The 14,490-nt window shown below is 35.8% G+C and overlaps 1 protein-coding gene across 1 annotated transcript; it reads left to right on the top strand.

Moving 5' to 3' along the window:
- The first annotated feature begins 7,945 nt into the window (after positions 1-7,945).
- On the top strand, positions 7,946-14,156 carry LOC132187250 (phospholipid:diacylglycerol acyltransferase 1-like). Its single transcript, XM_059601496.1, has 6 exons — positions 7,946-8,845; positions 10,143-10,365; positions 10,537-10,820; positions 11,283-11,586; positions 12,712-12,971; positions 13,587-14,156. Exons 1-6 carry the CDS (start codon positions 8,358-8,360, stop codon positions 14,068-14,070), a joined length of 2,043 nt encoding a protein of 680 aa, XP_059457479.1. The 5' UTR covers positions 7,946-8,357; the 3' UTR covers positions 14,071-14,156.
- Positions 14,157-14,490: the final 334 nt, after the last annotated feature.

Here is a 14,490-nt window from a genome sequence, read left to right as displayed (position 1 = left end):
ACTCACTGTTTTGACACGTTTGCTTTTTTTTTCATATCATTTTAAAATATTAAATTTTTATTAATTTAAATTTAAAATTAAATCTAAAACATTAAAAAAAATAAAAATAAAAATAAAAATAAAAATAAAAAAATTGAAGGGCTGGCTGGGGTGGCCACCCCATCGTGGGTTTGGGGCTGGGGGTGGCAACCCCACCGCTGGCCACCCTTTAATTAATTAATTAATTTTTTTTTATAGATTTAATTGTAAAATTAAATTAATAAAAATTAATATGTTAAAGTGAGTTGGAAAAAAAGCTGACGTGACAAATCAGTGAGTTTTGAGATTGAACATTTTGAAGAAAATGTAACGGATGACTTATGACATCTTTTCAATTGACTCAAAACATGGAGTAAAAATTCAAAACATAAAAAGTTAAAAGAGTTTTTTGTTTTCACGCATCGACTCTAGGATTTATTAGAAACTTTCCAAAAAAAAAACCAAACAGGCAAACACACACCAAATGTTAAAAAAAAAAAAAAATCATCTATCATTCTCTTTCTTCTCAATATAAAAAAAATGAATAAATACTGAAGAAATAAAAGTAGAAAGTTTTTAAAAAATGAATAGTTCAAATAGAAAAAGAGTTAAAAAAAAAAGTTGATTTAAAAAAAAAAAAAAAAAAAAAAGAAATGAAAAGAAATTTTTGTAAGCCGAGTGTGAATGCACAAAGTAAAAAGCCAATCTTCCCCTCCTTTTGGTAAAGCCAAAAAGAACAGAGAGTCCCCTATATATGAAGAAAGAAAAAGGAAAATAAACAGACTGCTACGACTCTATACTATACCATTCCTTTTAAATAATTTGTTCTTACCTAACAAAAAAGACAAGGTTTTGAGATTATATGGTAACATTTATGCAAAGAGATTATAGGCCATTTAGTACGAGGAATTGGTGATTTCAAATTTCAATTATTCTAAGCCCTAGACATTCGTAGGCTAGTAGCAGAGAGTCTGCCAAAAATGTATTTTTGTTTTCTCACGTTTTGAGGGAACAAAAATATCCCTCAAATATAATTAACTGGATATTTTTTGGTTCATTTAGGATCATAATTCATGAAATTAAGTCCTACTCTTACTCTAAACAATTGAACTTTAGAGTCTGTTTGGGCTCGCAATTTTAAAAAACACGATTTTAAAATAATGATTTTAAATGTGTGATTTGAAAATATAACTTTTTTAAAACGCAGTTGAGCGTTTGACAAAATCACAGTTTATTATTTAAAATTGTGTGTTTTCCAAAAAGTATCACATTGCATGCGATTTGAAAACATATTTTTTATGTTTTTAAATCGTAATTTTTTAAAAACACAATCTTAAAACAATATATATTTTGCGATTTGGTTTAAAATGGCAATGTCAAACATCCTTAGCTTACTTTAAAATGGGTTGCTGATTGAGGAGAAAGAGGGGATTATTTGACACCTATCTGGGTGTGTCTAACTTCAATTTCTATGGCAAAAAGCTAGTAAAACTGGTGCAGGGATATAATTAAATTTGTAACGCTATTGATAAGCAAAATAAACAACATGTTTTTTAACACAGTAGAATTTATATAGTAAAGCTTATAATCCATACCTATAAAAAGAAAATGACGTTAATTTAATCCATACCATGTTGACTGATTGATGTGAGGACTATAGAAATTGACTGATTGATTTGGTCCTTATTGCAAGGAGCATAATTTTTATAAGGTCCTTGTACAAATCAAGACATTTGTGCATTCCAATGAGGACTTAACAAATTAGCGTGGAACAGCTTAAACAAAATAAACAAAAATACTAGATTTTAGTTTCATATTTCTAATAGTGATTAAAAGTAAAAGACCTATTTTTCACTTTTCCTATTCATCTACCCAAACTTGTCGCCGCCACCTCTGCTGGTCAGCTCAGACGACTCCGGCCACGACGTCGGACAACCACGACACCGCCACGATGCTCCTCCACGCCGGTAATCTCTCTCTATCATCGAGGGCAAAGCATATTGGCAAAAAAACAAAAAAAAAAACTGTGCTTTAAGATTTGATCTATAATAAAGGCTAGAGCAAGATCATGGAATGACATTCATCTTGCGGGTCATGGATTAAGATCGGATCCACTATTGAAGTATGAATTTGTGTTGAATGAGAAAGAGGTCTATTAGGAGTACAAAATCCTTGACACTTCTTACCTTTAAAAGATCGGGATTAAGTGGATTGGTTTCAGAGAGAGAGTACTAGCATGGAGGAGTGTTGTGGCTGGCGGCAAGTTTGGGTAGATGAATAGAAAAAGTGAGAAATAAACTTTTTAGGTTTTTCACTTTTAAGTTTTAACCCATATGAAAAATATGAAAATAAAATATAGAGTTTTTGTTTAAGGTATTTCACGCTAATTTATTAAGTCTGCACAAAAGTCTTAACTTGTACCAAGCCCTTATAGTCATAGAAATTATTCTATGACGTGAAAGATGCCATGTGAATATGAATTGATGGATACTTGGAAATATACTTCTACGTGGAATCTTGCTACTAAATCCCAAAGTTTTTTCTTCGCATATTGCACGAGACACAAATACTTACCAACGTTGAAGCAAACATCGTCGTTCGTACAGGTAGAAACCGATCACTATCACGCAAGCAACAGGGGTACCCTTTAATTTCTATGACCCCTTATGATGCTCCCCGCGGAAATTCAATTCAAAGACTTAAATGTAAGAAAATGGGTTTGTTACAAAAAAATAAATAAATAAATAAAATTGTAAGAAAATGGGCTTGGATCTAAGGTTCGCAAAACGGGTTGACGGGTCAACCGGTTTACGACCCGTACTGATCCGCCCCGATTAGCATCTACCCAGGCACGACCCGTTTAACTAAACGGATTTAAATCTCCAATCCGAACACGACATGACAAAATTAGCAGGTTAACATGTCAACCCAAAGAGAAAATCAGAGCAAGAGAGAGGGATCAGAGAAAGAGTGAGATATCAAACAAAATCAGATCTTGGTCCTTACCTCCCTGAAATGCAAAGATTCGAGAAGATGTATCGGATACCCATTCCATACTCCATAGAGGTCGACCTTGAAGCAAGTCGACGGAGTGAGAGGGAGAGGGAGAAAGAGACGCTAGCTGGGAGAGGGATGTGGCGGCGGCGTGAGAGAGAGAGTGAGAGGCGAGGCTGGCAAATGGCGGCGCTGTGAGAGAGGGAGGCGATCGGCAGTGGAGAGACAGACAGACAGACAGAGAGGCGAGGTTGGCAAGCGGCGGCAATGCAAGAGAGGGAGGCGAGCGGCAGTGACGCGAGAGAGGGAGGTGAGCGGCAGCGACGCGAGAGAGGGAGGCGAGCTGCGGTGGAGAGAGAGAGAGAGAGAGAGAGGCGTCTGAGAGTGAGAGGGAGAAAGAAAGCAAGGTACACATTAGTTTAGGGTTTTTTAATTTTATTTTATTTTTTAACGGGTTTGGCGGGTCACTTGCTTAACCCGCTAGGTTGACCCGCCAAACCTTAAAACTAACCGGGCCATAAACAGGTGACCCGATTATGACCCAAACCCGTTTAGGTCAAACCCAAAATTTGTTAACTTCGTGTCGGGTTCGTGGATTATGTCAAAAATTATCAACCCTATTGGATCACAAGGTTGACGTGAAGGATTTAGCACAAAGCTATTTCATAACTTGTTTGGAAAGTATTTCATCTTTTTAAATGCAAAAATAAAGCTACCACACCAAATATTTTTCAAACAACAAAACACTAAGCAAGGTATTTTGAAGGCCATATTTGTTTCAGCGTAAAATAATTTTTGAAAAATATTTCCCTTATTTTTTGGTCTTTGGTGAGACAAAAAAATAATAGTCAACGAAAAATATTTTCGGTTTGACCGAAAAAGGCTTATTTAATGTTCATAAAATGGTTTTTATTTTTTAAAACCATAAACCATTTTTCGAATTTGAACTTCTTATTCTCAAATTAATGAACCTAGTTGGAACGTCGTTAGGACCATGTCAAGACTTCACCAAGCCATCATTGTGATTCCGCTGGGACCTGATCGAGACCACTTCGGGACCAACCTGGCCACTATCGGGACATTACCCAGACATTGCCAACACTCCGCTGAGACTTGGTCAGGGATCCCGCAAGAACCCAATTGAGACTCACCGAGAACTGGCCGGGCCATAGCCCGAATTTCACAGAGACACCGTCGGGACTCGATTGAGACATGATTAGTTAGGACCTCATTGGGACCTCACTGATACATTATCGTAATTTAAGTTTAATATGAGTAAATGAAAATATAAATATATATTTGTGATTTTATGTAAGTGCCAAATACCAAAAATTGTTTTATGCTAAAAATATTTTCTAATGAAAATATTTTTCGTCGAAACAAACGGAACCTAAAATAGTACCAATGAAGGGTGTTGTGAGGTTCAGGAAAATGGCAAGTTGAGCCCTAGCTTCATCAGATCGTTCGAGATTTTCGAGAAAGTGGTGCTAGTAAACTTCATGAGGCGTGATCTCCAGCTGATTGAGCTATCCCTTGAGAACAATAATAGTAATTGTTTAGCCTTGACAATAGTGACAATTTTAGCAATAATCGTATTGACGCCTTCATCAATATTATTGATGACATGTTCAAAATAATAATATTGACGGGTTCAATGGTAATGGAAATGACAAGTCTAGCAAACTAATAATAATAGTAATGGTCCCCAAGGGGTAACTCAATCGGCTGGAGATTACACCTTATGAAACGGAGGTCACTAATTCGAATCCTCATTTCTCATTTTTTGTAGATATGTCAAAATAATAATAATAATAATAATAATAATAATAATAGTAATGGTGAGCTCAATAGTAATAATAATGGCATGTTTAGCAATAGTAATAATGGTGACAATGACATGTTCATCAATAATAACAATGATGTGTTTTATTAGTAAGGATAATAACAACTTTATCAATAATAATAAGGGAAATTATATATAAAATACTTAGGTCAACGCGCTTTTATTAAAAACTCACTGAGTATTTTTTTTTTTTGAAATTTAGTCCCTGGGTAACTCGAAACTACTAGAAAACTCCCTACCGTTAATTTTTGTTAACTGTCGTTTGTCCACTCAAAACTCCCCGTTTTATCTGATTAAAATATTTATTTTTTTATTAATTTAATTTAAAAAATTATATCTAAAAAAAAAAAATTGAAGGGTGGCCAGGGGTGGCAAATTAATAAAAAATTAATATTTTAATTAAATAAAACGGGAAGTTTTGAGTGGACTAACGGCAGTTAACAAAAATTGACGGTAGGGAGTTTCTAGTAGTTTCGAGTTACCCAGGGACTAAATTTCAAAAAAAAAAAATACCCAGTGAGTTTTTAATAAAAGCGCGTTGATCTAAGGATTTTATATGTGATTTCCCTAATAATAATGATAACTTTATTAATAGAAATAGTGACAACTTTATCGGTAATAAATACTAAGAACATAATCAACAACAATGGCTATAAGTACCAATAACAATACCCTTTCTCCCCCTTTTAATTAGAAAATAATAATAATAATAAATACCAATAACAATTGTAATGTTAAAAATAGAAAAAAAATAATTGCAACATTAATATTAATACAAAATAAACAATGAACTTCAAGGCGTTACTTTAAGAAGACGGATTGAATGAACATTGTTAAAAGCTTAAGCCGATAGGAAGATGTAAATTTAATCACTTAACCATTAGTTTAACACTCCCTCTCACGTGTGAACTCAAATTCCCTTTTAATAGGTGATGTCCAACACGTGGAATATTTAATTTAAATGGGGGGTGAATTGAAAAAGTCAAGATTCAATCCCAGAACCTTTGGCTCTGATACCATGTTAAATCACCAGTTATCCCAAAAGCTTAAGATGATAGAAAGAAGTAAATTTAATCAGTCCCAGGTTTAATTGGCTGTGGCCCACCGTCTCCCATTGTTACACGTGTTGGTTTGGATGTCCTCCCGCATTGGCTGTGGCCTACCGTCACCCATTGTGGCACGTGTTGGCTTGGATGTCCTTCTGCTACACGTGAGGGAGCATGTTGAAAGTCCCACATTGCTTGGGTATTAAGGAGATGGACAATTTATAAGGTGAGAGAAAACCTTAACTCTTGAGCTAGCATTTGGGGTTGAGATAGGCTCAAGACCACCCAACACTTGTATCAGAGCCCAAGTTTACCGACACGTCTTGGCCCAACAGTCCACAGGAAAAACGGGTTGTCGTTGCTCCGACCTAGGGCCCGATATGTGAGGGGGAGATTGTTGGGGTTATCTCACATCGGTTGTGGAAGGGGTTGGTGGTCTGTTTATAAGCGTGAGAGAAAGCATCACCTCTTGAGCTAGCTTTTGAGTTGAGTTAGGCCCAAGACCAATTTCAAATAAACATGAACGGATTGAATGAGTAGCACTGTTTACGCCGGAACATAAATGGTGCTACTCATAGCCTAGCTAAATTAGCTACAAAAATTGTCATAGATTGTGTATGGAGAAATGAAATACCCGATTGTATTTGTGATATTGTTCAAGCGGAGCAAATTGCCTCAGCTTGTTTTTGATATATATGAGAAGTGAACTATTTCTAAAAAAAAATAAAAAAATACTGTCTTTAAAAAATTGAGAAAGTAATCACACAAGAATAACAACATAGATGTACAAAATGCCAAATTTTTTGTCATTAAACGGTTTATACTTTTTCAATTTATGTGAATGTAAATAAACAACAATAGTACTTCCATAATTGCAAATCATTCCACTCACACAAAAGTAGAAAAACATAGAAAATCGAAGTTTCTGAAATGCATCAATGAGGAGAAAATTAGAATGGCCCGTGAACTACAAAAGTTAAAATATGAAGAGCCTAACTTGTAGGCTTAAAAAAAGGATATGAAAACTCTCGCACAAGTCTCTACAACTCGGTTTTTTATTTATTTTATTTCATTACAAAGGTGGGTCATTGCCACTCTTAATCCTAAGAGAAGAAAAAAAATGAGAATTGTCGGGAATGTTTCTAAACACCGAGTGAGAAGCGCCCTATTTAACAACTGAGTGTGCTTGAAAATTGGCACATCTAAAAACCTTTGAAGTTGTCCAAAAGAAAAACGAGGAGAGCTAGAAGTGACAATCTTTGATGATAAGAGCACGCAATCAATCGGTGAAGATATGACCTTGATTGAAAGCCAAAATGGTGAGAAGGGAATCACCTTCAATCAAGACAGAGTAGCAACCATGAGAGAGGGCAAGCTGGATACCAAGAAGAGCAGTAGAAGCTTTAACAAGCGAGGGATCTGAGTGGGATAGCCTTAGAGTGCGAGCTGCTTTGCAACTCATTTTTAAAAGAGAGGGATTTGGGTTTGGATGGGAGAAGGGATTTGACATTTAACGTTTTCTTTCATTTGAGATGCCGTTAACTAGCTACTTGATGATGTGGCAATTTGTAAACCTTAGATATTCTTAAGCCAATGACAACCGTAAATGAGCTCGTCTCTTTTCTTCTTAAAATAATGCTATAAGTTTTTTTTTTGTGTCATTTTAAATTGACATGCCTTTTAAAATTATTATTAAATTTGTAATATATCATAATTAAAATTTAGTTCAATAACAATTTTAAAAATTACACTTTTTTTTTTTTTAAATAAGAAAAATAAAAAGAAGACTAGTAGCATTGTTCATTCATTACCTTATCTACCAAGTATACTAGTAGTAGAGATGCGGTGATCCTCCATAAATTCCCAACAAACACGGGTCATCCATATTCCTTCCTATAAACCGGCCCCGCCCATCCCATTTCCACGCTGGAATGATCCCTCCAATCCCAACCATAAGCATTATCTCGAAACGGGACCCACCAAACTTCCATTCACACTCGCCAACTAACTAATCAACGGCTACCAAATTGCCAACACTGCCCATTGAGCTTCTGTTTGTTTCTCTGGAAAACTCCTCCAAAAGCGAAAGTATTCTCTCTGTGGTTTATTACGATTCCATTTATCTCCAAGAATAACTACTTTCTTTAAAGCTTATCGTAGCGCTTTCTTGTATCGTCAGTTACCTCTAGCCTATTGCTCTGTTTCTCTTTATAGAAAAAAATTTCCAGTTTAGGAATAATCAATAAACTTCTTTTTTTTTTTTTAGATCCGGAAAAGCAATTTCCTCGTTTTACTCTGTAATTTGCTTTTGGAAATAGAAATTGTTTGAAAATTTTCACTCTCAATAATTAGCTATCCAATTGGCCTATAGGAAAAACTGAAAGTTTCCCCGTAAAACAGAGTAAACCAAGTACTTCACTAACTTCAGATTCAAAAAGCTGAAGTCAATCACTGCAATGCCTCTCACTCGGCGAAGAAACCCCGCCGAAACCGACAAGAATTCGGGTCCCGATTCCGATAACCGAAACGAAAAATCCGAAGAAGAAGGAGAAGCGGAAAACGATAACAGGAAGCACAAGAACAAGAAGAAGAAGAGTGCCGTAGCGAAGGCCAAGCAGGTCGAGGCGAAGAGGAACAAGTGGTCGTGCGTGGACAGCTGCTGTTGGTTGATCGGCTGCATTTGCACGATTTGGTGGGTGTTGCTATTTCTGTACAAGGTCATGCCGTCCTCGTTCCCGCAGTACGTGACGGAGGCGATAACGGGGCCGCTGCCGGACCCGCCGGGCGTGAAGCTGAGGAAAGAGGGGCTGCGGGTTAAGCATCCGGTGGTGTTCGTTCCTGGGATCGTCACCGGCGGGCTCGAGTTGTGGGAGGGGCACCAGTGCGCCGACGGACTTTTCCGGAAGCGCCTCTGGGGCGGTACGTTCGGCGAAGTGTATAAAAGGTACATTTCTGGGTCAAGTAAAATTTGTGAGGTTTTTTTTTTTTTTTTTTGAGACAAATGTGGATGAGTTTTTAATTATTTTTGTGTCGTGGTGTTATTTTGGATGTATTTATTAAAAAATTATTCAATAATTCAGGAGCCGTACTCCATTTTATTCTCAAGTGGTTGATTAAGTATTAAGATTATATATGGAAGTCAACTGGTTTACATCTTTGGCAGTGAGTGACTAATTGCTGTTAGTACAAGTGGTTGGGCGTTAAGAGACTTTCCCTCTGGCAAAGAGATATGTTTTTTTGTATTTTAGTGTTTTATTTTTATTTTTTGTAGATTTTCATTGAGTGGGCATGTTCTATTTACCATTAATTAAAAATGACAAGAAACGTCAATGGTAGAAGAAACATGCCAACTCGGCGGAAATGTAAGCGAAATGAACGCTAGAATGCAAAAAGAAATGTGTGAAATTGCTTTGATAATGGATAGTGTAGGAGGTTGTGATTGTTTATGCTTATTTTCTTCCATTCATTCTTTATTTAGTAGATTATTGCTAGAGTTGAGACTCGAATTCGGTTTGGTTTCCTTTTGGGAGCCAGTGAATCAAAACAACTGGTTGATTTTTACTGCTTAGAAGAAAAAAAATGGTTGATTATTGGCAATTTGCCTGGTTTGGTAGTGTTGTCTAGGACTGGTGGTTGATGTCTTTGTTAATTAACCACCCATAAGACATTGGAAGATTGCCGGCTGAGATGCTTTTACTTCAATTAACTATTAAAAAGGCAAAAAGAACACTTTGTTTTATGTTTATAAAAATCACCCTCTCAACACATTAACAAACATACATAACTTTTTCTCACCAACTTCGATTGAGAGCTTGTTTCTCGATTAGATTATATTGGAAAAATTTTGTGCCCATGTGAGTACTTGGGGATGCTTAAAACTGAAATCATGTAGAACATTAATATCACTTCCTATGTAGGCATGATTTATTTGGGTGAAATTCACAATGTTGTAAGTTTGTTTCTGAGAATTTAGAACAAAAAGTAAACTAAAATCTCAGATTGTTTAATAGTCTTCCAGAGGCAAACTTGTTTAGATTGGAGTGGGTTGGATTAGAACACTTCCAGCTTTAGTTACTTTTAGAATGAAAATGGGACTACGGAAGTATGGGCCCTGCTAGCTCCCACCAGATATCATTGCCTGATTTCTTCAGAGTTTGTTTTGCATTCAACTTCTGAACTTCCATGAGTTTTTTTAAGTAATTGGCCAATGAATTCCCATTGTTCTTTTGGACATTTTTCAGACCTTTATGCTGGGTAGAGCATATGTGTCTGGATAATGAAACTGGAATGGATCCTCCTGGTATAAGGGTCCGAGCAGTAGCTGGACTTGTGGCTGCTGATTATTTTGCTCCAGGCTATTTTGTATGGGCAGTTCTAATTGCTAACTTGGCTAGCATCGGTTATGAGGAGAAAAACATGTATATGGCTTCATATGATTGGAGAATCTCATTTCAGAATACTGAGGTATTGTTGCGACTTCTCTCCTAATACATTACTGTGGAATTTCGTTGATTATGCGCCTCTGTTTTTTTTTTTTTTTTTTTTTTTTTTTCTTGTTTTCTGAGCTTGCACCTCTGTTTTCATTTGAATATTCTATGCACTGATTTTGTCATTTTGTTAAACTCAATTTATCAGGTACGGGATCAAACATTAAGCCAGATAAAAAGTAAGATAGAGCTGATGGTTGCTACAAGTGGTGGCAAAAAGGCAGTTATAGTTCCTCATTCAATGGGTGTATTGTATTTTCTGCATTTTATGAAGTGGGTTGAGGCACCAGCTCCAATGGGCGGAGGGGGAGGACCAGATTGGTGTTCTAAGCATATAAAGGCGGTGATGAATATCGGTGGACCATTTTTGGGTGTTCCAAAAGCTGTTGCAGGACTTTTCTCTGCTGAAGCCAAGGATGTTGCAGTTGCCAGGTTTTTTATTAGTTTTTATGCTTAATAGTGAATAATAACGTGGAAATGACTTTTGCTTGTTGATTTGAATTTAGGTTGATGGTGTTATAGTTTGAATAGTGGGTGGGGAATTTGTATGCCTGATGTAAATCAATTTGCTTGCTTAGAGCATTCCTAATAAACTAGCCAAACTTAGCTCAATTATAGTTAAAAAAATTCGACTAACCACTTTTCAAAAACACCATTCAACTCTCTCAATCTTTATATACTTCATTTAAATATTCTTTCTCTCTTATAGTAGGTATATTCTTATGAGAATTCATTCCTTTTCTCTTGGTAATTATTTTTCAAGTATATCAATGATGGTGGATCTACTGGGATTACTTTTCCAATTTATTTATTTATTGGTTACTTCTCATTTATTTCCTTTTTGTTTTTAATTTAAAAATAAAAATTTATCTCCCTATATCTTAAAAAATGCAGGGCTATTGCACCAGGTTTCTTGGATAATGATCTATTTCGGCTCCAAACGTTGCAATATGTGATGAAGATGAGCCGCACGTGGGATTCAACCATGTCAATGATACCCAAAGGTGGGGACACCATATGGGGTGATCTTGATTGGTCACCAGAGGAAGGTTGTGTTCCTAGCATGAGAAGGCGAAGACAAAATGTGACAGAAAATCTGGCTTCACAATCAAGAAATGTTAAATATGGGAGGATTATATCATTTGGTAAAGAAGTGGCAGAAGCAGAGTCGTCTGATATTGAGAGGACTGACTTTCGGGTAAGGATACGTATTCCCAAAATTCATTTTCTAGATGTAGACATACTGCAGGTTTTAAAACCTGAATTTTGAAAATCTCAAAAGAGTCTCCGCTAAGGGGCCTCAAAATTGATAATAAGTGATGAGATATTGAGCTAGAAGGTACTACTAAATTAGGATGGAGAAGAAGTTTATGGAGCTAATGGTTTTCGTCTGCATGTACATATGGATCCGTGTCTGTCTTTGTTTTCAAACCACAAGTTTTTGAAGCCGACCCGTACTTCTTTGTGCCCTAATATTGAAGTTTCTAGCTTGTTTTATTCTTTACTAGGGAAATAGAAAAGGAGGTAAGGTTTTCTCTTCCTTTTTCATTTGGTTTGCAAATGAGGAGAGGAAGGAAAGGAAACCTAGGAAAATGTTATTCATATATGCATATACATATATATATATTAACACACCGTTGGTTAAATAATATAGTGGAGTGATAATTATCAACTGAGGTATTACTGAAGTTGATAATCAGAGTGAAGAGGAGCTCATTGAAAGTGGGGCTAGCATCTTTAAAGTTTTACTAAGGTTCACCAAAATTTTCACTTTGAAATAAGTGAGATTGTAAAGAGTTGGGGCAAAGAGAGGACAAAGTGTACTTTGGCTTTGTTTCGCCGCATTGCACAAAGGAAAAATATTTTTGGATTGGTTTGGTAAAGTTTTGAGAAGTTTATCGAAAGTTTATGGCAGCAACTGCGATGCTGTCAGTCGTTCATGATAATTATTTTTTTGAGAAGTATTTTGTTTTCTTAAAAAAAAGTTTTGTGGTTTGTTTTGAAAAGTGTGTTAATAGTGGGGACTACATTTGAAAAATCCATTTGGTTAACTTATAATTAAAAAGAGTTTTTAGCATTTGAGAAGCGAAAAGAGCTTGTGAGAAGTTTGGCAAACAAACCCTTTCTCTTCCTTTCTATATGTTATTTTCTCTAACCAAAAGTAAATTGTGGATTCTTATCTTTACTTTGCACAGAAATACAATGTCTTCTGGTCATATGGTTTGCTCAACGTTGATCAGCTTTTTAAGCGACAATTGTTTGTTTCAATTATTTCATTCCAAATCTTTACATTTGATGTTCTTAGTTATTTGTTAACGTGCAGGGTGCCATTAAGGGTCGTAATGTTGCAAATTCTACCTGTCGTGATGTGTGGACTGAATACCATGACATGGGAATTGAGGGTGTCAGAGCTGTTGCAGAACATAAAGTTTACACTGCTAGTTCAGTTTTAGATCTGTTTAATTTTGTTGCTCCAAAAATGATGGCACGTGGCAGTGCTCATTTTTCTTATGGAATTGCTGACAATTTGGATGACCCAAAATACAACCATTATAAATACTGGTCAAATCCCTTGGAGACAAGGTGAGAGTCTTTGTATACTTATGTTTTGAATTTTTCTTATCATTTTTGTGTGAATTGACCTTCTTGGTAACAATTTCAGAATATACATTTCTGATTATAATGTTGCGCATCTTCTCCATAAGTGAAATATTTAATTGAAATAGGAGGTGAATTATGAAGGCAATGTTCGAACTTAAAATCTTTGCTTCGATACTATATCAAATCATTAATTGTCCAAAAAGTTTAAACTGATAAAAATGGTTAATTTAATAGTTTAGTTAATTTTCTAATACACTCTCTTTGTATGACGGCTTTTATCTGCTTAAGCTTTTGTGATCAATAGTAATTTAATATGGTACCAGAGCAAAGATAATGAGTTCGACCATTCACTTATAATTTACCTCTCATTTCAATTAAACGTTTTACGTGTTGGACTTCACTTATTGAAGGAGAGTTTGAACCCACATGAGGGAGAGTGTTAGAATATTAATTAATTGATGAAATTAACAGTTTCCTATTAGAGTAATTTTTTGAAGTAGTCATACAATTGTGATAGTACTATTCATACTTTGGAGTCTATTGTCCCCTGGCTGATCACCCTATTACTTTGTTTGGTCAATGTTGTGGGTTCTGCAGACTGCCAAATGCTCCTGACATGGAAATCTTTTCAATGTATGGAGTTGGAATACCAACAGAAAGAGGCTATGTGTACAAGCAATCTACTTCTGCTGAATGCTACATTCCATTTCAGATTGATCCTACAGCCGACAGTGAAGATGAAGATGGCTGTCTGAAGGATGGAGTCTACACTGTCGAGGGGGATGAGACTGTGCCTGTTTTAAGTGCAGGCTTCATGTGTGCAAAAGGATGGCGTGGGAAAACAAGATTTAATCCTTCAGGAATCCGAACATACAACAGGGAATATGATCATTCTCCTCCAGCCAGTCTGCTAGAGGGCCGTGGCACCCAAAGTGGTGCTCATGTTGATATAATGGGGAATTTTGCTTTAATCGAAGATATTCTTAGGGTGGCAGCTGGGGCTACAGGGGAAGACTTGGGAGGTGATCAGGTTTACACAGACATCTTCAAATGGTCTGAGAAGATAAATGTACAGTTGTGATATCATCTCATGTGTACTATTATTATTATCTGTTTTTTGATGATTATTTGAGAAGGCAAAAAAAGGTTACTCAAAAGCATTCAGACTTATATATAATTTTTACTAAATAGTCTTTCCTATTCTGTGACCACTTGAGCATTATATCTTGTTATGATATCTGCAATCCCAATTGAATGACAACTAGATATGTCCCAAATTGATCACTCCACCCGCTCTATGAGTGCGAAAGTACGATTTTAAATCAAATCGTAAAAAATATTTTGTTTGGAATTGTGTTTTTAAAAGATTACGATTTGAAAAAAAAAAAAAAAAATGTTTTCATATTGCAAGCGAGGGTTGCAATTCTTAAAAACATACGTTTTAAAGTTTAAATTCTAATTTTAAAGTCTAAATTGCGATTTTATCAAATGTTAAAATGTG

This window comes from Corylus avellana, chromosome ca7 (assembly GCF_901000735.1).
Source record: "Corylus avellana chromosome ca7, CavTom2PMs-1.0".
Taxonomy (NCBI): Eukaryota; Viridiplantae; Streptophyta; class Magnoliopsida; order Fagales; family Betulaceae; genus Corylus; species Corylus avellana.
This window is presented reverse-complemented; position numbering and strand designations above follow the sequence as displayed.